The sequence below is a fragment of the Typopeltis vanoorti genome, chromosome 13 (genome assembly GCF_054136105.1).
Source record: "Typopeltis vanoorti isolate ZY-2024b chromosome 13, IOZ_Tvanoo_1.0, whole genome shotgun sequence".
Taxonomy (NCBI): Eukaryota; Metazoa; Arthropoda; class Arachnida; order Uropygi; family Thelyphonidae; genus Typopeltis; species Typopeltis vanoorti.
The window spans coordinates 3,827,401-3,852,196 of NC_143561.1; the positions used below are offsets into that span (position 1 = coordinate 3,827,401).

General features: G+C 35.6%; 1 protein-coding gene across 1 annotated transcript in view; it reads left to right on the plus strand.

The window, feature by feature from the left end:
• Positions 1-14,806: 14,806 nt before the first annotated feature.
• The window catches only part of LOC150099892 (murinoglobulin-1-like), a 38,469-nt gene continuing 28,479 nt past the window's right edge, over positions 14,807-24,796 (plus strand). The window contains exon 1 of the mRNA XM_090403166.1: positions 14,807-14,927. Coding sequence (XP_090259292.1) covers positions 14,857-14,927 — 71 coding nt within the window. The 5' untranslated portion in view covers positions 14,807-14,856. The remainder of the gene's footprint in view (positions 14,928-24,796) is intronic.

The following is a 24,796-nucleotide window of genomic DNA, read 5'->3' on the forward strand; positions in this document are numbered from 1 at the left end:
ACTGTAATAGCAGTCGAAGTCTTTCAAGCACGTACCAACAAACAGTAAAATCAACACCTGGCTTGTGACCAGTATAGGAACACAACCATGAAACCACCACCCTCTGTCATCTATTATCTTCCTCAGATAAGCTCTGCTAAGCTTCGAGGAAGAAAATTACTAACTTGCAAGTATCTGTTATACACACTTGTAATGCGTTATAAATATTATATACATATAATTCCTACAGCAACTATGTATGCAATTCATCTGAGACATAAAAAAAAAAAAAAAAAAAAAAAAAAATTCTGTATAATCCTTATTGTAAATACTGTAAATATTATTATTGTATGTAACTTATACTGAGACATAATAAAAAAATATAAAAAAAAATAAATTATTATTATTATTATTATTATTATTATTATTATCATTATTATTATTATTATTGGCAACTCCAAGTAGTACTTAGATTCATCGAGGTAGGTCCAACATCATGTCACAAACAACTATTCAACATTCACACAGTATCTATCATACTACAAATCTTCAAGCTGTTCTCATAAGGTTCATTCCATTGTCCTGCTATTATCTTGGTCACTCGTCTCTGGATCCTCTCCACCTCCTCCCCATCGAGAAGAAACCCTGGCGCCCATATCTGGGCAAAGTAGTCTAGATGGTGTCTTATCAAGGCTCGATACAGAGGAACAATAACCTGTTTGTATCTGCTCGTTAAAGTGTTTTTCAGCAACCAAGTGATTTGATCAGCTGATTTTGCCACTTTTGCGATGTGTCCCTAAACTTCAACTCCCTATCCACCAACACTCCCAAATACCTGGCCTCATCAATCTCCTGGAGTATGGTTCCACCAATGTGATATACTGCTGCTAATCTTTTCACCCCAAAATCCATAACCTTTCACTTTGCCACATTAAATTGACATCCATTTTCGTTAGCCCAGTCCTCCAAATTATCCAAATCATCTTGCAAAATTTTGACATCCTGTGCACTCACTATTGCTCTACCCAGCTTTCCATCATCAGCAAATAAGTGAACACTTCCTCTCAGATCCTTTCCTATATCGTCAATGAACAAATTGAAAAGTAGTGGTCCAAGAAAAGAACCCTGTGGCACACTACTAGTCACAGGCCGTCTTTTGGACTCTACTTCTGAATAAACCACTCCCTGATATCTCTCCATCAACCACCCTCCCATCTATCTCACCATCCCTATATCCATCCCCATATGCTGCAGTTTACTGATTAGAATTCCATGTGGTATTCTGTCAAAGGCCTTAGCAAATTCCAGTAGAATTTGAATGTCTACTGGTTCTGTAAACCCATTACCCTTATCCAGTTCAGCCGTCACTGTGTTATAAAACGTGAGCAAGTTACTGAGGCATGATGTACCCTTCACAAAACAATGTTGTCCCCCATACAGTATCCCATTTTCACTCTAAGACCTTGACAACGATTCCTGATATGCAAATCGTCGGTAATTTACAACTGCAGTCTTGGAACCCCTTTATGCAGTGGAACTATTTCCCCCTCTTTCCACCCCTTCGGGACTAACCCAGACCCGAGACTCAAATCAAACAAAATGGTCAAGGGCACTGACAATTCTTTAGCCGTTTCACGTACGACACGAACTGGTATACCATCCAATCCCACAGATGTATTGACATTGACTATTGTATTGACATAGACTATTCACCTCCACTGCATTCACCACAATTCTAGTATAATCTATTGGTTCATTCCTGCAATGTCACCACCTGGATGATATACTCTTGCAAAGTGCTCGCTCAGTAATTCAACTATATCAACTGATTCGGTTACCTCCCTACCATCGGCATTCTTTAAAATCATTCTGCCATATACATTTTTTCTTTTACTTGCAACATATCGCAAAAACTGTTTGGAATTCTCTTTAGCCTGCATAGCTAATGTTCTTCCATAATCCGTTTTTGCTTTTCTTACCACACTGGTTACCCTTCTGGTCTTCGCTTTATACCATTCATGTGCCTGCAGGTCACCTTTCTCCTTAAATTCCCTTCATAGTTGTTTCTTTTTTGCAGCTCAAGCTTTATGGTGTTATTCATCCATTTAACCCCAACTTGATGTATTATTCGGACTCTAGGTATACAGTCAGCCATTGCCTCATGCAAACACTTCTTAACTGCCTCCTCCCATGCACTATGAACATCTTGCCCTTGCAGTTTTACCTGCCATGGCACTGAACCAATTAAACTCCTAAGCTTGTCATATTTACCAGCCCGATAATTCGATATGTACATTGTCTTAATCGTAAATTCCACACCTTTAGCCGCCTCCCAAGTCACGACCCTATGATCACTCTCACCAATTGGTGGCAACGTGGCCATATTCTTTACAGCCAAATTCTCAGGTGCAACTACTAGGTCAAGTACTCTCTGACCCCTAGTATTTTCTATTACATGCTGTCGCAGATAGTTATCCCTTAATAATCGCATAAAATCCAATTCCTTCCTCCCATTTGTCCTCTCCTTCTTCCAATCAGTGTTACCATAGTTGAAATTTCCCATAATAATTACCCTCCCTCCACTCATTTCCTCTATTTGCTTATGCATACTATCTACACCATCTATTCCATCACCTGGTCTGTAGCAGCACCCAACTGTATATTTTATTCTGCTAGTTTCATTCTCACACCAAATAGCCTCAAATGTGCTCTTTTCTCTATCCTGCAGTTCCACTTCTATTCTTCTTGGCTGTAGCTCATCAGCTATCATCAATAACACTCCTCCCCCATTTTATTCTCCCTGTCACTCCTGAACGCACAATACTCCTCACATTCAATCCCACTAGCTATATCATCTTCTGTCAGCCATGTTTCACTAATGCCAATAACCTGTGGCCTGGAAATGCCAACCAAGGCAAAAAATTCTTCCTTCTTGTTCCTAATACTTCTGGCATTAGTATACATGAATTGCAGAAGCCCATTTGTCCCATCCCTATTTTGATGCCTTATATTAACTGTCCCATTCAGATTTGTTGTCTTTCGTACTTGCTCGGGCATATTACACACATTCATACACTCAACGGTCTCCCTAAAGTCTGCATATCTATCCCCCCCCTTATTAACTCTAGTTTCCCTGATTCTGCACATCCACTGCCACTACATTCAACACCTTTTCAAGTCTCCATACACCAAATCCATTGAAATGTAAACCATCCATCTTATATAAATCCTTTCGCCCATCGAACTCACTCCACAGATCCACAAATTCCACACCGTTCCTCCTGCATAATTCACTCATAATGTCATTAGATATTATAGCTATCCCTCTATACTCTTCACTGTCATACCAAGGTAACAGACTCACCATCCTAACTCTCTCACTCTTCTCTTTTGCTACCTTAAGCAATTCCTTCAAATCCTCTCTGATAATCATTTTTTCTCCTTTCAAATCATTTGTACCTGCCACCACTATCAATTCTTTCACCTGCTGCTATTGCATTCTAATTGACTTGTTTACATCCTTAACGTTTGCACCAGGTTAGTACGATTTTGTTAAACTCTCAACTATCATACCTCTTACTAACGAATCTCCACACAACATTCGATCTTTCATTTTGTTTACACTCACTATCATACTCTTATTTTTCATGTCATACTTTTGCCGTTTATTAGTCGGTACGTTCGGTAAACATTTTTGCCAACGCTCCAGCTGCCGCTCTGTCCTGTGTATTGCTTCGCGTAACACTGCGATCTCACTCATTGCCTCGGTCTCATCATTTTTATTTTCCGTTAATTCATTCATTCGTTCTGTATGTTTACCTTCAATCTCACTTTCAACGCCACTCTCACAGCTATCTGGTACTACTTCGTAAATATCACTCGCATTCATACCTCGTATATCACTATTTTCTACATTCTCACTTTCAAAAGCGATATCATCCTCACGACCTGAAACACTCTAAATCCTCACATTCCTTACACTTTCTGCAAACATTCACTCCACTATCGTTGTTTAACCAGACTCCAACCGCTCTCCTGAATGCATACATTTTGCAAACAGTATACTGAATCAAAACCTTTAAATTAAAATTTTTAGACAAAGATGGCGACCTGGACGTCATTTTTGTATTTCTCTCCATGGGGGACATGTGCACAAATAATCGTATCTATCAATTTACTCATTAAAATACTCAGAAAACACACGAAAATCACCCAGACACGCTAAGATACGAAAAGTAAATAATACTATGTAAGATTCAAGCAAATTTACCAATTAATACCCAAAATAATACTTATCTATTCAGGAACTTTCTACAAACACTACACACCATTCCTTTTCAATATTCCTTTTTTAATATTCCGCTTTCAATATTCCTGTGCACTTTCTATTATCCATCTGACATTGGAATTTGATCTTCTTGTTCCTCTGCCTTTTCGAAATCCTGCCTGTTCATCTGGCATTTCTCTCTTCATGAATGGTTCCAGTCTTTTCTGAATGATCTTAAAGTAAGAATTTACTTGCATGAGAAATCAGTGCTATAGTTCTGTAATTTTCTCACTCTCGTGATCGTCTTTCTTCAATAAAGGTGTATAAACTGATTTTTCCATTCCCTAGGCCATGTGGTTGTGATCCAAATTCGCTTACATAGAGCTGTTAAAAATTTAACTGCCTTTTCTCCCTGGGCGTTGGGCAGCTGAATAGGTATTCCATCTCTTACTGGATAGCTGTTGCAGTGCTCACTCCACTTCATTTTTCAGTGGTACTGGCTCTTGTGTATAATCCTCCTCTTCAAATTTCTCAACAATTTTGGAGTCCTTTCTGTAAAGGGCTTCTGTATACTCTTTCCATCTTTCTTTGATGTCTGCAGCTTCTGTAAGATATCCTTTGTGTTTACTTTTCAGTATTATCACCTTGGCAATAAACTTCCCTGTTAGTTCTGTGATCTTTTTGAAAATATCTGTTGTTTTTCCGTTCTTTTGGTATTCGATTTGTTAGCATTCCTGGTTAAAGTGTTTTTCCTTGTCTCTTCTGGATTTTCATTGAAATTCTGCATTCAAATGCCGTACTTCCTGTAAATTTCCATGGCCATCATTTCCCTCCTTTCCTGAGAAGTTTTGATGGCATCTACTGACAGCCATTTGGACTTCTTCTTCTTACAAGATGTTGGAATATTCCTTTTTGCTATGTTTTAATTATATCTTTATTCTCTTCCCATAGTTCATCTGGTTCTCTTTCACACAAATTGAGTGTGTGGAATCTGTTCTGTATACTAATATTGTATTCAGCTGATTTGTTTCCAAGATCATATCTGATCGACATTTGTGTTGTTTTAAGTTTCCGTAATTTCACATGTATCGTAGCCACTAATAACTCATGGTCTGTTTCAGAGTCTGCACCTGGAAAAGTCTTGACTGATTACTGTATTGATTACTGTATTGTCCATCAGGTGATATCCATGTGTACAATTTTCTTTTGTGGTGTTTAAAGCAGGTGTTAACAATACACAAAGAATTCTCTGCACAAAACTCAACTAGTCTCTTCCCTGCAGTGTTACGAATACCTAAACCCAAACGACCTGTTATTCCTTGTTATGCACTTTCATCAGTCATCTAATATTCTCTTTCGAGGTCTACCCGGCACTCTCTTTCCAATTGGTTTATAGGTGAGTTATTTAACTTTGATATACAGCATGTACAGCACTTGGTTGGAGTTTACATACATATTGAGGCCAACTGAATATATCTCTTGAATGGGTAAAATGCAATGTTCAATGTACTAAATTTATTTATCGATTAAAGTTCTAGTATATTTATGAGCCTAATCAGCTCTTTCTACTAATTTCGTCAGATGCTTCTTCAGAGTTTAATTACTAGAATAATCGTTTTCGTATTTATGGAAAGTGTCTTTTCCTGTCGTATTAGTTTCAGATGACTAATGAATCTGGGGAGTTCAATAAAGAGTCTTAACAGTATGTCACTAGTTGGTTTCATTTTCACTAGCCCGGTTTTCTTAGGACCACTGATTTTAATACTAACATTCCATGCCATCATTAGAGGTTTGATGACATTCTTTGATATATATATATTTGTAAATGTTGTGTGTTGATTCATCTTCATGTTTATCATAGTAATTGCAATTTTTGCTATATTTTTAATGTATAATCACTGCCACTTCTGTATCGTCTGTCAGTTGAAAAGCCTTTAAGAGATTACAGCGTATTCAGGAACGCCTGTGTAACTCAGTAGAAGTAGCATTTATATCCTGAACGTGGCCGAGTGAAGAATGACCTGGATTCGGTTCTAGTCGCCGATCAGAGTAACTTTTTCTAAGCCTTTCTTCGGTCGATTCCTGAGTTATTCAATCTCTGGCACTGAAAATCGTGTTTTTTTTTCCTCTCGAACACTCGAATTTTTTGTCCCTTAAACTCAAGAGAATCGACCGTACAACCCACACTATTTCACACAATAACATGTGTTAGCATTAGTGACTAATAGATGGCGACACTTGTATCATATCATATATCATATATCATATAGTACCAAAATGACCTCTCCTACTCCCTGTAAGGAAATAAAATGTTTGCTGATTTTTTTCTCAATTCTGTAGTGCGACACGTGAACTTTTAAATATTTGATTCAGTTATTAAATTATTTCATTACTGTTCCAGGAACCTACGTTTACCAGAAAATTTTCATATGCAAGAACTAAGGAAAGGAATTACATCAGTAATCCTCTAGTGAAAGAAAACATAGAACTAATTGAATCCTTCTACTGTCTACAGATAATGCTGCATTGACTGTAGCACTTATCTTCAACTAGTAACAGAATAAAAATAAGAAGAGACCAATCTTAAAGTAATTCCAATAACTCTTTTCTATGTGGGCCAATATGAGCCCCTAATGCGCAATATGCACACTCTCGTGTCAAATTAACCCTGGTTTCTAGAGGTGTAGCCTATTTCCATCAAAGGTAGACTGGCATCAGTAAGTATTGTTGCTGCATAAGTATACTTTCCTAGTTGCAAGAAATGCCAACTATATCCACTAGGTTTAGATGACTTCCTCACCCGGTGAAATACCATCACTTTGCTTATTAGGAATCTGAATTGTCCATTGCCATTTTCAGTTCCCAGAGCAGCGGCTCCAGTTTTTGTGCTCCTTTGTCTTTCAATATGAAGCGTGAGTGATAAATACTCTTTAATGATGTCAAACATATTACAGAAATCTAGTACCTTCCTCATCTTTAAAGCCATAACAGTAAAGCAGTTTCAGTTTCTGCAGACTGGCAGCCAGGAACATACTAGACAGTTATGCGTTTGGGGCTTCCTGATCAGGTGGTGCAATACTCGCTGCCATTTACACTACTAAGTCGTGCCTGGATGTAAACTGCATAATGTTATGGGAGGGCCACTGTCGAGGCCGCCTCATAGAATGGTATTTGGATGCTCCCTGTATGGACAATGTCTGAGTCTATCCTCTCATAGTATATTCCCCTGCTCACTTTCTCTGATTTATGCCACATAATAGAAAGTGGAAAGGACATTTCTATCCATAGTTCTAGACAGCCTGAAGAAAGACCATTCTAAGTTCGATTCTACCTGTAGACTACAGGAACTTTTTCTAATCAGAACTTTTAGTCCATCTCTCATATGTATAAGGGTTTTATTCTCCAAAAAAAATATATTGCATAGTTTAAGGGATTACGAAGTGATGACAGATGTCTGCTGTATACTGTGCTCACCAGATGTCGTTTAATATCAGTAATAGTTTAGGCCAGGCTATCTCTGATTGGCTGAGGATATAGATTGACAGCTCCTCAGTTTCGGAAAGTTAGATTGCTCTAAAACAGCCTTTAATATTCCATTTAGCGAATAAAAAGCGTTTTTAATGGTTTTATTACAAGAAAAATTCTTTCACAATCACATGGCCAACATTTATGGTATATACACAATCCTAAATGATGTATTTCATAAAGATCTGATCTCCTGTTTTTGATTAAACACTAAATGTCTGAGACAACAACCAATACCCATCTTAACAGTTCAAACTACACCTTATGTGATTCTTTACACCACATGAGTGGTACCAGTGGTTTTGAACGGTTCAACATTCCTTGTCTGAGACCAAGAATTCATAATGAGGCTTCCTTGTCTCATCATACCTTATTAATCTGATGCCTCTACCTTTTTCCCCAATTCAGAAAACCATTCTGCCTTCTTTAATTTCTTATCAGTGAAGCTAGATTTCTTACAATTCAAATTTCTTAACACTAATTCTTCCATGGCAATATTAATGTCCACACTTCTGACTGGTTCTCTTTTTCCAATTTCAGTAACCAAGCTGAAAGAGAAGCAAAGATATTTGCTGTAAATGATTTTAAACAAATCATTCTTCTCCCAATAGGGATTTTTCTGACAATTCATTCCACACATCCAACACGCTTGATCTTTTCTTAACAAGCAGTATACACCTTCTAGGTGTATACTGCACCTTGTGGCAATTCAGATGAAAATTCTATCCAAGTTTCATTTTTGGTGGAACGTCTCTTCTCATCCATTCACAACCTCGTGTCGTTTGGAATTACAACTCTGAGTAGGAGATCATCATAACTTTTCCTCCTTCTTCCTATGGTCACACTACTGTTTCCGTAATTCAGCCAGGTAGTTGTGATCTTTCTGTTACTGAAATTATCCATGTTGGAATGAAAGTTTTCCTTCTTCATTCTGATCACAATTTTCACCCTATTTCCAAAAATGTGTAAAGGCAGTCCAAAGGGAGGAAAAACTGCTTATTGAGACAGAAACCTCAGGTTCAATCACTGTCTACACTGAAATCTACATTAGTTGTTGCAAAATCATCATTAAAAAAATGCTTAGAGTAGCTTCGAAAGCATTAAATCTAGAAAACTTGCCATCGCTGCTAAGGCTAATGGCATTCGTTACATCTGGTCCCTCGCAAAAGCTGTAGGTCCAACTTTTGTTCATCTGTGCTTCCACCTCGTGCTTATCTAAATGGTAGAATTGCAACATCATCCAAAGCTGGTGACAGATCAAACTCATCACCTGACTCTTGTTGTACTGTACTGTGCTATTGTAAAGTGGTACTTAGGTTTGATGAGAAAAATATTAAAAGTAAACTAACCCGTTTGTTTATATAATGCGACCACCCCCAGAAAATCTCACAATAGAGGTGAAAAGAGTTGCAGACTGAAAAAATCTCCAAAAAACGCCCATAAATTGTACTGAAATTCATACTGAACACCCTTCTAAAGGCTTGTAAAACTTTTAGCGAGAGAAAAGAATCATAACTATGTCATCACTATAAAGTCACGCCAAAAGTAAGAAACATTCAATTGGAATAAAAACAAATAAAGGCATTTGTGCGTTTTTAGTGGTTATTTCAATCGAAATTATTTCCTGTATTTATTATTATATTACATTTTAATATTTATTTTCAAAACTTACTACTGATGTTCAAAACGTGCTAAGAGTAATATGGCATGATGCTCTCAGCAGTTTACATCAATCTGGTATATAAAGTATTTGGAGAAAATAAAACTTTATTGCAAACAATCGAACCTCTGTATTGCGTATACAGCTGTGATTCAGGCAATCAAACTTCCAAGAAGTTTTCAAAATTCTTGCACCATGTTACTTCAAGTTTTCTTCCTTGGCATTTTGATCTAGGATTTCAGCAACATCTGTCATATTGAAACAGTATTTCTTTTGTCTTTTATGAACGAAACATTTATACAAATAACAATACTCCAGACTGCATTTCAATACACATATTGCATGCTAATATGTACGTTAAACACACGTACTTAAGCTTTTTTATTAATATATAACTTTTCCTATATGATTTTTAAAATTATGTCCAGGACAAGAGGTACTAAACCTATACCACATTAGTGCTGCGTAATCTCCTGCGTGTTTTGAAGGTTAAAGAAACTATGGCTGAGATCTGTTTGTGCCTGCAGAGGCTGCAAATGTTATCCAAGAAGAAAAATCTAGTCGTGTTTGGTTATCTGTGCAGGAGATCAAAGTTTAAGACATTAGTAGGAAAAATCTTGAAACCTCTAATGATTGTGCACTCCAAGGCCCGCCAAATAAAAAAAAGAGCAATAGTGTGTGTGCTTTCATAGTGGTTCGAGGTTAATGCGAGGTCATTTATGTACGGCAGGAAGTGAATGGGTGAAAGCACAGATCCCTAGATCTATTCCTTCGCTGGTGAGGAAAATCCGAGGATAGGAACCTATTTACCATGACATGTAGAGTGAACTGCCAAAGAGGAAGCTGGCAGCTCACTTGCAAATGATGGGGGGGGTTGAAAACTGGTCATAGGATGGTAGTTTGCTGAATAGAATAAGTAGTAATGGTGTGTGTGTGTGTGTGTGTGTGTGTGTGTGTGTGTGTGTGTGTGTGTGTGTGTGTGTGTGTGTGTGTGTGTGTGTGTGTGTGTGTGTGTGTGTGTGTGTGTGTGTGTGTGTGTGTGTGTGTGTGTGTGTGTGTGTGGATCAAATGTTTCTGAATGTGCATTGTAATAAAGTGACCGGAAAGTCAATAATTAGCTTGTACATAGTGAAGAAATTGCTGTATTAAACTAAAGTAAGAAATCTGACCGTAGATCGATTGCTACCGATGCAAATTGAGTAGGAAAGATTAAACTGGCGATATTGCATATTATTAATTCTAGAGTACACATTTTTAGCCAACCAAGGGGAAATACCACTAACACTGAATTACTTATTGGTGTCAATTTATTCAGATACTTTTGATTTCTTTCTGGCGAACGACTAGGATTGGATGAGTTAAATCATTCTTGGTAAAAGTGGAATGGACCTTGCCTTAGTTATCTGTGCAAGGATTGGAAGAGAAAAGTGATAAATCGATCTTCTCTTTAGTTCATGTTACAGTTGTACCATTTGGATGTGAGTGGCAGTGAAAACAAAAATAAGCAATGCCTAGATTTTACTCCCATTGTAACATGCAATAGTGTAGCTAGGTGTTTGGCGCTCTTGGAAATAAAATAATCCAGTGAGAATTATTTTTGTTATTTGGGTGTTGTCGATTTTTGGACCAGAAGAACAGAAAAAGTAGCGAGATCGTGGAAAGAAAGAATAAAAGTCATGAAGGTCATCCCATGAGTTTCCTTGTAATGTCAAAGGACACAAGTCTGGGAACTCTTGGTGGTTTTCATGTTGAAAGAAATTTGGATGAGGTTGTGACCTGAGTTTCCATAGAATACGGACATCTTTTGCCTAAATGAAAGGAGAGCTGAAGAGGTCAAGAGCATCTGCAGGATGGCTTCGCTTATATGGAATTCCGGTGTAGATCGGCCATCTGCTTTATGTCGGTTAAAACATTGGCATCCCTGCCTCTCTGCTTGCCTAATTTGTGAAATTAGAACGTAAATCAGTTTGAATTGTGGAGGTTGAATTTCCAAAGGAAGTGACCTCCCTATTTGGGTATTTCATCTTCAGAGAAAGCTTTCCCGATAAGTAAAGAAGGTCGAGTGGTTTTCGAAGTCTGAAGCATGATAGAGATAGCAAATAAATGCAACAATTTTTTCTAAGAATGGGGGGATGGAAGAATTCGAGGGTTTTTATTCTCGGACGTGGGTATTAGCCCTGATTAATGTATATTCGCCACCTTTGGCGAAAAGAACTGTTTACAGTACTTGAAAGCCAAACGGCTATATTTCTGGCATCCTTAATAATAATTAAGGGAATACAAATCCCTTGTTGTTCAACTGCCAGTAAGCAAAACTCTAAGATCGAAAACTACGAATCTAAGAGTTTCATATATACCAAAAAAATATATAGTTTCATATATACCGATTTTTCGGTATATATGAAACTCATAGATTCGTAGTTCTCGATCTTAGAGTTTTGCTTACTGGCAGTTGAACAACAAGGGATTTGTATCCCCTTAATTATGTGTACAGTACTGTTTGGACAGTTAAGATGGAGCGGTTCAGATCGCTAGCTGAGGTTCACTTAGCAATAATGGTTCTAGTTTGGATGACTGTAAGTGTGTGGTGCAAATCTCTTAGGTCACTGTTAAGGCCATAAATGTTGGAAAAGTGCAATTGACTTTTAATGTTTCAGTAATTATTACTATTCGTTTTATTGGATTTTGTTACTTTTTCAATTTTGAGTGGATTTTTATTTTTCTTATGTTTTATATTGTGGCAGTTTTTTGCACTCCATATTAAAGCTATACTTGATTACATTGCCATTTATCTAGTGTAGAGGAAGAGTTAAATAAATAGCAGGAACAAGCAAAAGGCTCTTCAGAACATACTGCCCTTACAGAGGCAAGCTTCACATCTCGTATAAGTCCACTATATGGATGAAATACTCAGATTGTCAGAGTGGGACCTCCTACGATGAGTATTTTTACTTTATGGAGGTATAATAATAATAATAATAATAATAATAATAATAATAATAATAATAATAATAATAATAATAAATCAGCTAACGCCTTTTTATTCCCTTATATAGAGTAAGCGAGACCTTTAAACCCTATCTAGGTTTTGGGGACTGAGTAGGAAGTTAAATCTCCACCGGTAGCCAATCAGAGATAGCTAGCCCAAGGCTATCACTAATTATAGGTGACACCAATGAAGAGACGAGCAAACAATTGCTGCCATCTCTTGGTACCCAACCCTAACAGGATACGTTACTGTCCTATTAGGGTTGGTTCTACGGTCGATTTTTTTTTTTTTTACGGGACGAAAAACCCGAGTTTCCAGGAGAAAAAAAACCAACTTGCCCATGCCATATATTGACTAACTTGAGAAAAGGTCGAAAGAAGGCTTAGAAAAAGTTTCTCCAGTCTGATGGAAATTCATTGTAGGATTCACGTGCGATTGGCGCAGGCCACATCGAAATAGCAGAAGTATGCTGCAATGATCATTCATTTTATCGAAAGTACCCTTCTGGAACTTGCTATCTATTATAGTTTTGATAATATTTTTTTTCTTATTAATAAAATGAAAAACTGGGATCTATTATTAATGTGAAGAATTGTTGTCCATAAGTCATCAGAAGAAGATTAAGAATGGCTAAAACGACAGTCAGAGACTTGTGTAAATTATGAAAGGATGGATCTATTTCCATGGTAACAAAGTTGAGGATTTTGGCTGCAGTTATTTTTCCAACAGTGGCTTATCTACATGATATTTGGAACCTAAAGAAGTCAGATAAGAAACAGATAACTGCTTTTGAGATGTGGTGTTTCAGAAGGCTGTTGAGGATATCATATACTGAAAGGTGTACAAATCAATGGGTGTTAGAAAAGATCAGTAGAACTTTAAGGCTGGCTCCTTAAGGATATTGACAGAAGAAATTTGAAATATTTTGGGTACATAGAAAGAATGGAAGGGGGGCTTCTCAGAACAGTAATAGAAGGTAAAGTTCCTGGAAAAGAAGGAATGGGTAGACCGTCAGTGAGATGGATGGATGGCGTGTGTGTGTGTGAGTGAGTGTGGAGTGACTAATCTTCAGATAGTTGAAGCCGCAAGAAACGCATACAACAGGACCACATAGAGAGGACTGGTGTGGCGCATCACTCAGCATCGGAGTTAGCATACGTCTTCTGGATGTTCAATGAGCAGAAGAAGAAGAATTAAAAAATAAAAAAGTCTTACTGCCAAGTAATTTGCCTCATATAAACAATTAATGCTATGAATGTGGTTAATTCTATCTACGTGAACTGATATGTCTGTCACTGTGTGTGTGTGTGTGTGTTATTTGAAGGAGAATAAAAATCCAACTTTCCCAGAAGGATATAAAATGAGTTTCTTCCGTAGAACATCTTAACTCACCTTCAGCTGTAATGAATATATAATATATATTGTTCCTCTTTTCTTTTTCACTTTTCAATGGTTTATTAAGCGTGATTTAGTCCATCTGATACTGAGGCAGCAAGACTTTGTTCTCCGAGAACTTCGGGTCATTGAAACAAACAGATCGGCCATAGGACAAACGCAGTTAACAGACATAAGTGGATGGTAGCTTGTCTAAGGCAGATGGTGGGTGTGTTGTTGTAAAGTATTGGGGGGGTTCTCTGTCCTCCTGATAAATTCTCAAATTTCAGAAAGGCGTGACGTGAAAATAATGTTAATAAAAATAAAATAATAAATCCGTTATTGCCTTTTATTCCCAAAAGGGAACGATAATGATAAAACATTTATATATTTAATTAATTAATAAATTATTAATAAAATTAAATATTAATCAAATTATTAATAAAATGAAAATTAAATATTAATAAAATTAATATAATAATAATAATAATAATAATAATAATAATAATAATAATAATAATAATAAATTTATATATATAATTGCATGTATATAATTGTATGTATATATTGTATGTAAATATATATAATGGCATGCATAATATAAAATTCTTGATTTTTTTTATTAATTATTTATTAGTATTTATTTAAAAGTATTTAAATTATAAAAATGTTGTACTTCGTAATCCGAAAAAAATTGCGTTGTAGGATTTATTTTATATTTTTCATCCGAAAACGTCTTAGGCGCTCAGACTGTTGCACATTTATTAATCCATCAGTCATGCAAAAAGCCCAAAGTAAGACTTTCCATCTTCATAAAATGAAGATAGAAAGCGACAGGTTCTCTCTATTTCTGTATCCTTTGATCAGGTCGGGTCAATTACAGGGAAAGGGTTATCTTTTCATTGCCGCAACCTTTATAAAAACACGTCAGCAAATCGTTTGCTGAGAAGCAAAAAAATGAGATATGCAGTTCAGCTCAGTATTCTTGCCTACCAGACGGGATATGAGAACTGAAACTCCAACTTATAATCTTAGTTAAAATGAGTTATTTTCAATTATAATATGTGGTTGAAAAGACTAAGTGGGGTCATTCTTCTGTGTTGGCTTTGCCAAGGACTTCAGCAGAACTCCAGGTGAGCGCTGTGTAGTGTATTATCACATTGTGAATAAAGGTTCATTCTTAAATGTCGCTTTAGGACTTCTCAAACCACTAGTCTAACTCTTCAATAATCACACTCAGTACCACTCACATTGCATGTCCGAAGTCTTTTTGTTTTTTTTAATCTTAACGCATCTTTAGATTTTTAAAATATTTTAAAGTGTCGAGTTTTTTATTTGAAAAATTCAAAATCAACCAGAAATGATTCGTGATTAAGCAATTATATGCGTGTTATCCTCTGATGAGAGAAAGGAGACATCATAAACATTCCCCCGACCCTTCTCCCACCATAAGGAAACACACCTAATCTCCTTCCTTTCCATATAGCCGAACTACCATTCCTGTATTAATCTTAATATAGCATTATTATTCCGCATTATTCTTATCATAGCATTCGAACCAATCGATATTCTTGGCATATGTCTGGAGACATAAAATGTTTGCGTCATTTTTCAAACTTAGAGTGGTCCCATTGATATAAAAATTTAGATGACTACACAAATTTTAGTAGAGATTCAAAGTACCAAATTTCAGTGCATCCAGTCAGAACAGAATTATTGCTATCGTTTTAAATTCTTTGTCTCTAATATGGCAGATTAAAAGCAACATTGCGATGCCCGGCAAATTTTATTAGAGACCTCCTTCCTCCCTCCTCCAATAAAATTCGTGAATCCGTAGATCATTTTAATCAAAGATGTGCTTTTCCTGTAAAAATCAATCACGTCTGTCTCCTTCTTCCTCATAGTTCGATAGATTAAAACATTCATATAATTATATAGCTTTGAAGTAAAGAAAATATGAATCATGCAAATAAATGGAATCATTTATTTATTTATATTATGGATTCATAATTATGAACTGCATAATGAGTTTATAATTATGATTATTATAGATTTTTAATGATCACAATGGGTTGTTTGTTAATAATTCCTATATCTCAGATGTCAATTACACTTTGTGCAGAAATTAAAATATTTCTATCTGCTTTTTTTTCTTCCTGGAAAATCAATGTTCATAATTTTCCAACTGATAAAAAAAAACTTTGAGGTTAGATTGTTTATATCGTTAAAAGAGACTGCTAAAATAGGCAGAAGAAAGAAGCAATACCAAAACAGCATTCAAAATGCATTTCATTCTAATGACACTAGAGCCGAATTTAGGTCGAATTTTCGTCATCTACTATGGAAGGTTTTTGTGTGATTATTATTATTATTTATTTATTTATTTATTTATTTATTTATTTATTTATATTATGGGTTCTAGTAAGCTGATTTCTTTAATTTCAGTCGCAACCGGTGCACACGCTTTCTGTTTAACTTGTGATCACCTTGTCAAGTTCGAGATTTTTTTTTTTTTTTTTCTATAATTGTAATATCATACATCTTTGTCCTTTGGTATAAATGCTGCTTGTGGTTTGAAAGATAGGAAATTTAATATAATAAATAAAAAAAAGAATGCTACAATTTATCGATAATTATTTATGAGTAATTTTAACGCCACGTTATTTAAACTAAATGTACTAATTACTGATGTTTGGCCGAGACACATAGTCTGTAATAGATTTACTGAGACAGCACGCTCTTAAAAGTGAATGTAAACATTTTACAACTTCCTTTTTTTTTTTTTTTTTTTTTTTTACGTCAGCAATTTAGATAGAGACGCAGACGACCAATCTACAGAGTACAACGCAGCGAATTATGGCTGTGAAATCTGCGATTGCGCAATATTTTAGAAAAACAAGTATTGCTTTCGGAATAGATATAAACAGTACATGCAATTAGTAAGCAAAATATTTTGAAGAAATATTTTTTATTATCTCTGCTATCGGAACACAAACATTCCTCAAGCGGCCTATGTTTCAACACAATAAAACATTTGTGATGTCAGTGTAACAGAGCCAAAAATAATTTATCATATTAGGAATTTATTATTAATTAATTAATTATTGTTAATTAAGCAGATTATTATATCAGAATCACGTTTTAGAATAATCCGTAGTTATTAGTTTTGTTGAGTTCGGCCATATAATGTGCACGCATAAACTGTATGGTGCGTTATTTATTTATTTATTTATAATTATCCTTTTAATGAATACTTTGAAATGAATAATGCTATATATTAAAAAATTATAGCGCAGGTTTTAAAGAATTTAAAATAAAATAAATACCTAACGTTTTATTTGCCTATAAAGAGAGTGGGCTTACTATGTTTCATTCTAATGACACTAGAGCCGAATTTAGGTCGAATTTTCGTCATCTACTATGGAAGGTTTTTGTGTGATTATTATTATTATTTATTTATTTATTTATTTATTTATTTATTTATTTATTTATATTATGGGTTCTAGTAAGCTGATTTCTTTAATTTCAGTCGCAACCGGTGCACACGCTTTCTGTTTAACTTGTGATCACCTTGTCAAGTTCGAGATTTTTTTTTTTTTTTTTCTAATGCTTGCAATCAGACACCCAATCCCCCACCAGTGCCGTAACGAGAATGTGGCGAAAGAGGCGCCCGCCACGGGCGCAACTGGATTTTGGGCGCAAAGCGTAAAAAATGTAAAAAATAAAAATAAATAAATAGATATAAAAGTCCGCTATTTTATATTGTATTTTTAAATTTCGGCAATACGCCGCTTTAGATACACCAATTCTGCAACTCATTTTGATGGGGTTAATAGTAAGTATTTAACATATTGCATTTAGTAAAATTTAACTTGTTATATTTAAATTTTTCAAAATTTTTGTCATTTTGGGGTTGGGGGGGGGCACAAGTTAGACACTTGCCACAGGCGCTTCATACCCTCGTTACTGTACTGTCCCCCACGTTTTGAAACCGTGGAATCTGAAAGTTTCTTGATTGCTAGACGGTAAAGTGACAAGAATACGACAAGCGACTGTAGCCGTTTCGTATTCTCAATTTCTCCTAATATATCTATCGAGTGTTCTGATGTAGATTTTTATGAGTTGCGGATCTAAAGAAACCCTACTTACTTATTGGAAAAGAAATAAGTTAATGATTTATGATTAATAACTTCATTAATCAGCGACTGAATCAGTTATAAGTTTCCCTTCTATCCATCTAACGTCACAGAAGTTTAAATATATTTTAATCTTTCAGATCATCTCGAAATGAATTCTGTCGATAATGTAGAAGCAAGATTTTTTTTTTTTTCACAAAGACACTCGATTTGCCATGCCTGATATGAGTAGGGATAAAAATGTTAACATTTTAAAATATTAAATTTCGGTATTTTATAACTTTTTTTTGTAAATCAATTATAACAGAGAATTTTCAAATTAATTAAAAAAGAAAATAAAACAGTCCTACTAATTTACCTATTAATTTAGCCTGAAAGGCAATTTTATTTTGTTTAATGTCAATTAGAAACATTTTAGTTTATGAAATAAGGGGTGCACTTGTGAAATAAGGGGCGCACTTGTAAACTTTGTCTAGGGCGCTAAATAACCTGGCACTGACACTAGGTGCAGGCAGCCATTGTTCAACACACCATTCCTCTTATTTACCGCTATTGTTTACATTTTTATTTAGCGAAGAATTTAAGGTTTGTTTAACAAATTCGTAAGAGTTTCTTTCCTTGTATTTAAACATCAAATCGTTGATTACTCGATTAACAGTTCTGTTAACACCATATCACGAACACTTATTTCAGGGCATGCTGGCGAACTGATAAGTGTTACAACAGCGTTACAATTTACGCGCGAGATTTAAATTAAAAAAAAAAAAAAAGAAAGAAAGACTATTTTCAAAATCCGGAACATTTTCCGAGGTTGTGTCTTCTGTGAACTTGGTTGGTCTTCCAGCTTTTGCTGTATCTTGCGACATTAAACAGCAGTTTATCCTTTTCTGATCTTAACGTAACGAATCCACTTTTTGTTTCGTCTTCTTGGTGGTCTTGGATTTCTTCCTCGGATTTTTTTCGATCATGCATGGAGGTATATTAGGCTTCGTTTTAATTTCATATCTAGCAGTGGGTGTGATTATTACTTCCATTATTGTCACTTTTATGCCCATCAATATCTCTCTCATTGGCTTTATAGTCTTGTCCAGGGGTGGCTCGTGCATAGACACTGCGGAACTGCAGCATCCCCAATTTTTCTTGATATATAAATATATTTATTAATTTATTTATATTTGCTTGTAATATTTAATTTTATCATCAACAATCCTATACAGTTTTCTTATTTTGTAAAAAAAAATAATAAAAATCCATCTTGTAGCACTTGGGAGGGCGCTAGCGGCACTGTATTTTCCACAGTATCATATTGCTACGTTCGCAAGCATATGCACGTCATAGTGAGATGCGAGCTATTAGCGTAATGCGGCACTGTCCGTCAGCAGTTCCACTGTTGTTTATATGCAGTTTGCGCCAGTAGTAGAGTGTTCGTAGTGCTTATTGTGTTTACTCCGTCACTTTAAATATTTGGACATTACAATTAAAGACAACATTTGTTACAGTAATTTTTAAGTAATTTTGAATTATACTAAACTTTATTAATTTATCGATAATAAACAATGTTTTTTTCATGAAACAAAACAAGAAGAATATATTTTATTTTTAAGTAATTTTGAATTATACCAAACTGTACAATTTTATCGATAATAAACAATATTTTTTCATGTTTATTTATTTTTTTATTTTTTACCATAATTATGATGTTTTATCCAAACACGTATACACTGTACTTACAGTGTGTATGCATATTTCGAAAGTTGCAGCACCCCCACGATTTCAAGTCACGAGCCGTCACTGGTCTTGTCCATCTTATTTAAGCAGGTCTGATCTTTTCCTTTACAGACAATAATTGTCCTCCAACTGTATATCGTTATTGAAATAATGATGAAATAAAAAAATAATATGTCTTCTTATATACTTGGCCTGGATGAGGTCGCTGCTTTCCAGCTTAGAGGCTATGGTTCGAATCCCACTACATCCGTGAATACCAGAGTATCTTAAATTGGCTTGAGAAATTCGATGTCTGGTCTGTTCAGCAGGATTGTTCCGGATTATCTAAATCTTAGCCAGCTCACTAGTGATATGCTATAGTTTTTCAGGCTTTTGTGGATGGGATTGTCATAAATGCATACATAATATTCAGGTTTTCTATAGATTATGAGCCTAAATAATGAAATTACATTCAGTTTTCAAATCTACGTATAAAATATCGTGTACATATTTTTTTACTGTTTATGTTGTTTCCATTTACTGCAAATCATTTCTCTTTTTTATGATTTTCTGAGCAATAAACTATTTTAACAACTCGTCCAAGTGGATATTGAAAAAGCAAGGTTCCTTCTGAGGTAATATCATCCACTCAGAAAAGAGTATCCTTTTATGTTATACAATTTTTCTCAATTATGGACAATGTTCTTTTGTAATGAATTAAAGCAGTCGTCGATTGATAGTCTACTTAAAATGTACGAAACAGAATTATAAGTATTTTTATAATTACAGTAAATATCAGCTGTTTGTAACCAAACGAAGTTTTAGTCATTCGCAGAGTGAAATCTACATTTATGAAAATTACTGGAAAGTCCAGTATGTCCAGTAAACATGGCTTAGCAGGACTTCTTTTTTTCCCCGCTGCTGCAGTTTTGGTCCTCAAATTTTACTTTATGGCCTTTTCGCTTTTACAGTGCAGGAGCATTTTACACTCAAGACATATAATAACAGCTCCGTATATGGACAGATAATCAGAAAAAGAAAGAAATTTGCTTCTTAACGAGTTAGCGGTTGTATTCGTTGGGAAAAACAGTGAGGAAAACTGAACAGATTTGGGATTTGTAAAGTGTTAGGAGTCGAACAGAAGAGAAGTGTTGTTTAGAATGCAAAAAGAATCTCAAGCTTTTTGGAGGCTATGAACGAGACGTGCTTGAGACAGAATTATCTAGATGTGAAATCAACTCAAGAAGAGAAAACTAATCTTGGTGAGCGAAGGGTTATCAAAAGTGAGGGAGGACGAAGCATGGTCATTCTTCCAGAAAATAAGTCAGAATTTCGTTTTGATCGAATTAAAATTCTCTAAATTATTTTCACCCCACATGAGCATGACTCGAAGATAGTTTTTAAAGCATTATTCATAAAAAAACCTGAAAACTTGAGTCATCTAAGCGCTTTTGTAAATAACAAACAACAATAAAGTACAGTCATCAGAATACTATGAATTTGTATGTTAGCGAGAGAAGGTCATTGATGTATAAAAGAAAGAGCGCAGATGAAAACAGAGCCTAGAGGTATTCCGGCTCTTATGGAAAAGTCAGATGAGAGGGAATCATACGCCATAACAAAGACTTAACGAGCAAAGAAGAAGCTGGCAATCTGCTCACAAAAGGTGGAAGGAACGAAATAAAATTGCAGCCTGATATAAAGGTCGCAATGTTAGGTCTTGGAAGCATCAAAAGCAGCCGCATAATTTTCTGCAAATTTATTCCATGACCCGTGTTCAAAGGTGGGTATGATTAGCAAGGCGATATTCTGGAGAACGAGAATGGCCGAATCCATGTTATTGATTGAAACTGATTGTTGAACTTCACTATCATTTTTGAGTATATTGAGATGATAGTTTGATGGCTTAGTTTTATTTCATCTTTTTATAAACACGCTGAAAAAATTTTGTTTACATGCTGTTGGATAGATATCAGACGACTCTGACAATTTGAAAAGGGATACAGAATGGGTATTCGTTCTGGAGCAGAGGCTTTTGGTACAAAAAGAAATAACATGTGGGCCGAGAGAGACACCAGTATGAAGGCTATTAATTATTTTTGTGATATCTTTCTGCCTAAAAGTCAGAGGAGAAGGAATATTGCAGTAGTTTGTGAAACAGTAGTACTGCAAGATTTCTGTGGTTATCTAAACATGAGTTGGAGAAGACTGATGTCAAGCGATCTATCATATATAAAGGAGGTATGACTATTATTTCCTGTGGATAAAATAGTGGAAATAGGACACAAGTTTTGGTAAACATCCTAGGCAAGAGGAGAGAGATGGATTGCCACTTGAGTAGAAGGCAAGCTCAGTACATTTGGAACATACACCATTGAGTGTATACTGCATTTTAAGGTTGGACTTCTTTGGCACATGCGATAGAAACCATGCTTGGATAAAAGTCTAGGATTTACTAGATCGCAGTAATTCGTACACTTTTATCCAAGAATGCCTGAAGCAGAAGTGAGGTTGTTGTATTATGCCTTTGCAAACAATTTAGATTCTCTTCCAGCTTGGTCTGTGAAATTAGAAAAGGGAAGCCAGCTGAAATTGTGGATGGCAAAATCTTTAAGGAAGAGTTTCTCACTGTCTGCATAATTAGACTCTACATGACCAACTATCAAAAAGATCAGTATAGTGATCAGAACTGATAGCAGTAAAAGTATAAAATGAGGGCAAAGAAATGAGTCAAGGAAATCCTAAGCCAAAACAGATCATATAAAAGAGATTCCAAGTCTAATAACCTTTGGTATAGAATATCAGACCTGATGAAGGCCAATTTTCCACCTTTACAGACTTATGAAAAATTTAGGTGAGCTGTAGTGTGACAGATGGCAGTTGAAGTTTAGTGATCGGGTTTTTATACCCATAAGTGGTGGTGGTAAAGTCTATGTGGAAATGATTTTTTACGTGGACTTTTGTTGTTTTGTTGCATTTTTTGGAGTATTTTGTTGTTTTCTTAGATGATTTTTTCGAACATATTTATTGTTCCTAGCTGTTCGGTTGCATGTTTGATATTCTTTGAGTGTTGTAGATTTTTGAGAGATTTGTAATTGCACTAATACGAGAACTTTATTCTCGCTTTCATGGTAGTAGAATACTGGGAAATTATGGCCGGATGTGATTGCAGCTCTCACACGGGCGTTGCAAAGACCCGGATCCAAGCTTACCTTGTGTTTAGTTTTTCTAGTTTCTTTTATGGCATCCTAAAATCTAGACCCATTTTCATTCAAGACGTTATTTTGCAATATCCTTTTATAAATGAACTACTGACCTACCGTAACCTACTGCTGCCATTTATCTTGAATTCCATCTGCCTCGGTTTTGTGGAACAGCCTCTCCCATTATTTAACTGTTCACCAAACACTGCAACCTCCAACTCTTGAACTTTGCCCGTGTACACACACGGAGTTTGATTTTCTGTAGGCTTTGCGACTTCTTATGCGTTAGCAGTGATATAATAATAATAATAATAATAATAATAATAATAATAATAATAATAATAATAATAATAATAATAATAAAATTGCTTCCATGTGCCTGTTCACTGGAACAACAGTCTTCCCCAAGAAGTGTTCTCTTACAACAACAACAATCTTTAGCTTTTGAAGAAAATGTCAACAGATTCATTCTTTCTCTACCATAGCTCCTATATCTTATATTTAGAGTCATAAACGAAGATAAAATCTATTTAATAAAATCGCCTACTCCCTATAAGGGAATAAAAAAAGGCGTTAGCTGATTTATTTATTATTTATTATACATATAAAAATACATCGAGCTGAAACGGACCGTCTCAGTGATATAGGTTGAAGTAAGTTAGTGAGGATGGAAATTATCTTTCAACTGAACAGTTATGGACAGCATCAAGGATTTTTTTAGATCTTAGGTGTACCACCCGAACTGTGTGTGCAGTATTCTGAGGATGAGCGAATTTTAGATGTGTACATAGTTCATGACTAGGTAAAATAAAACTAGAATCTTAGCATAAAAAGAATAACTAGTGCTTTGGACGCTGGAGAAGCTGTTCATGTGATGTTTTGTGCCACTAAGAGTAACAGCTAAATATCTGTTCTAAGGAGTCAGATCTGATTCTGTCTGGTGATATGCGATTATGGATGCTAAGGAAAAGTGGGTTGAAGTTATTTGTACCAGAAAGAAGGCATGACGGCGTTTTTCTAGACTGAAAACGACCAGGTTATCCTCACCCCATTGAAAAATGGAATAGAAACTAGTGTTTGAGTGAAACGAGGAATGGAATGCACTATCACTATAAAACTTTTGACTGGATTATTGACCAACAAGGGCCAATCGTTTTTGTATATGGGAAGCAGGGTAGGCGATAGAACTGAATCCGGAAGCACTTCTGCATTAATTGAAAAGCTTGAAGAGAGGAAACCATCCATCATTATGCAAAGTGAATTTCCATAGAAAAACTGTCTATTCAGTTACAAAGAGTGAAAAGAAAATTGGAGGATAGCAATTAACCGAGAAGGCCTCGATGCAAGACACGATTAAATTCTCTGGAAGAGCAACAGCACATTTCTCCAAACCTCTCTTTGCACGTGTTTATTACTGGCTGGGGATGTAAGCTACATGATCACTCATGGATCTTGAGTGGAGGAGTCCATACTGGTGATCACTGATGAACTAATGTGTCTCCCGAACCAGGAAAAACTAATTGTGGATGACGTTATCCATTATTCTGCAGAAATGCAAGGTGATGCAATCAGTGGGTAGTTTGACACGTATTTATCTTTTAATATTATTTTATTTATTACTTTTTTTGGAAACGATTTGATGTATGTTTACTTCTGTGTCTTGGGAAAAGCGCCAGCTATTGTAGAGACAAGGTTGCTGGTGCACGAAATTTGAATAAAATTAGAGAGATGCCATTGAGACCAGAAGAGTGTTGTTGTCTGTCATTTAGTCCAGTATATTTTTGTCGAGAAACCACAGGAGACATACGATGCTCAGTTTCTGATAAGGTAGGAGGTAATTTCTGCCACCTGGATTGGAGGAAGAGAACTGGAATCACATGTGAACAGAAGTTGCGTTCGATAACGATTTTAAGAGACCAGTAGGCACGATTGATGTTCGGACAAGAAGATTCTGCA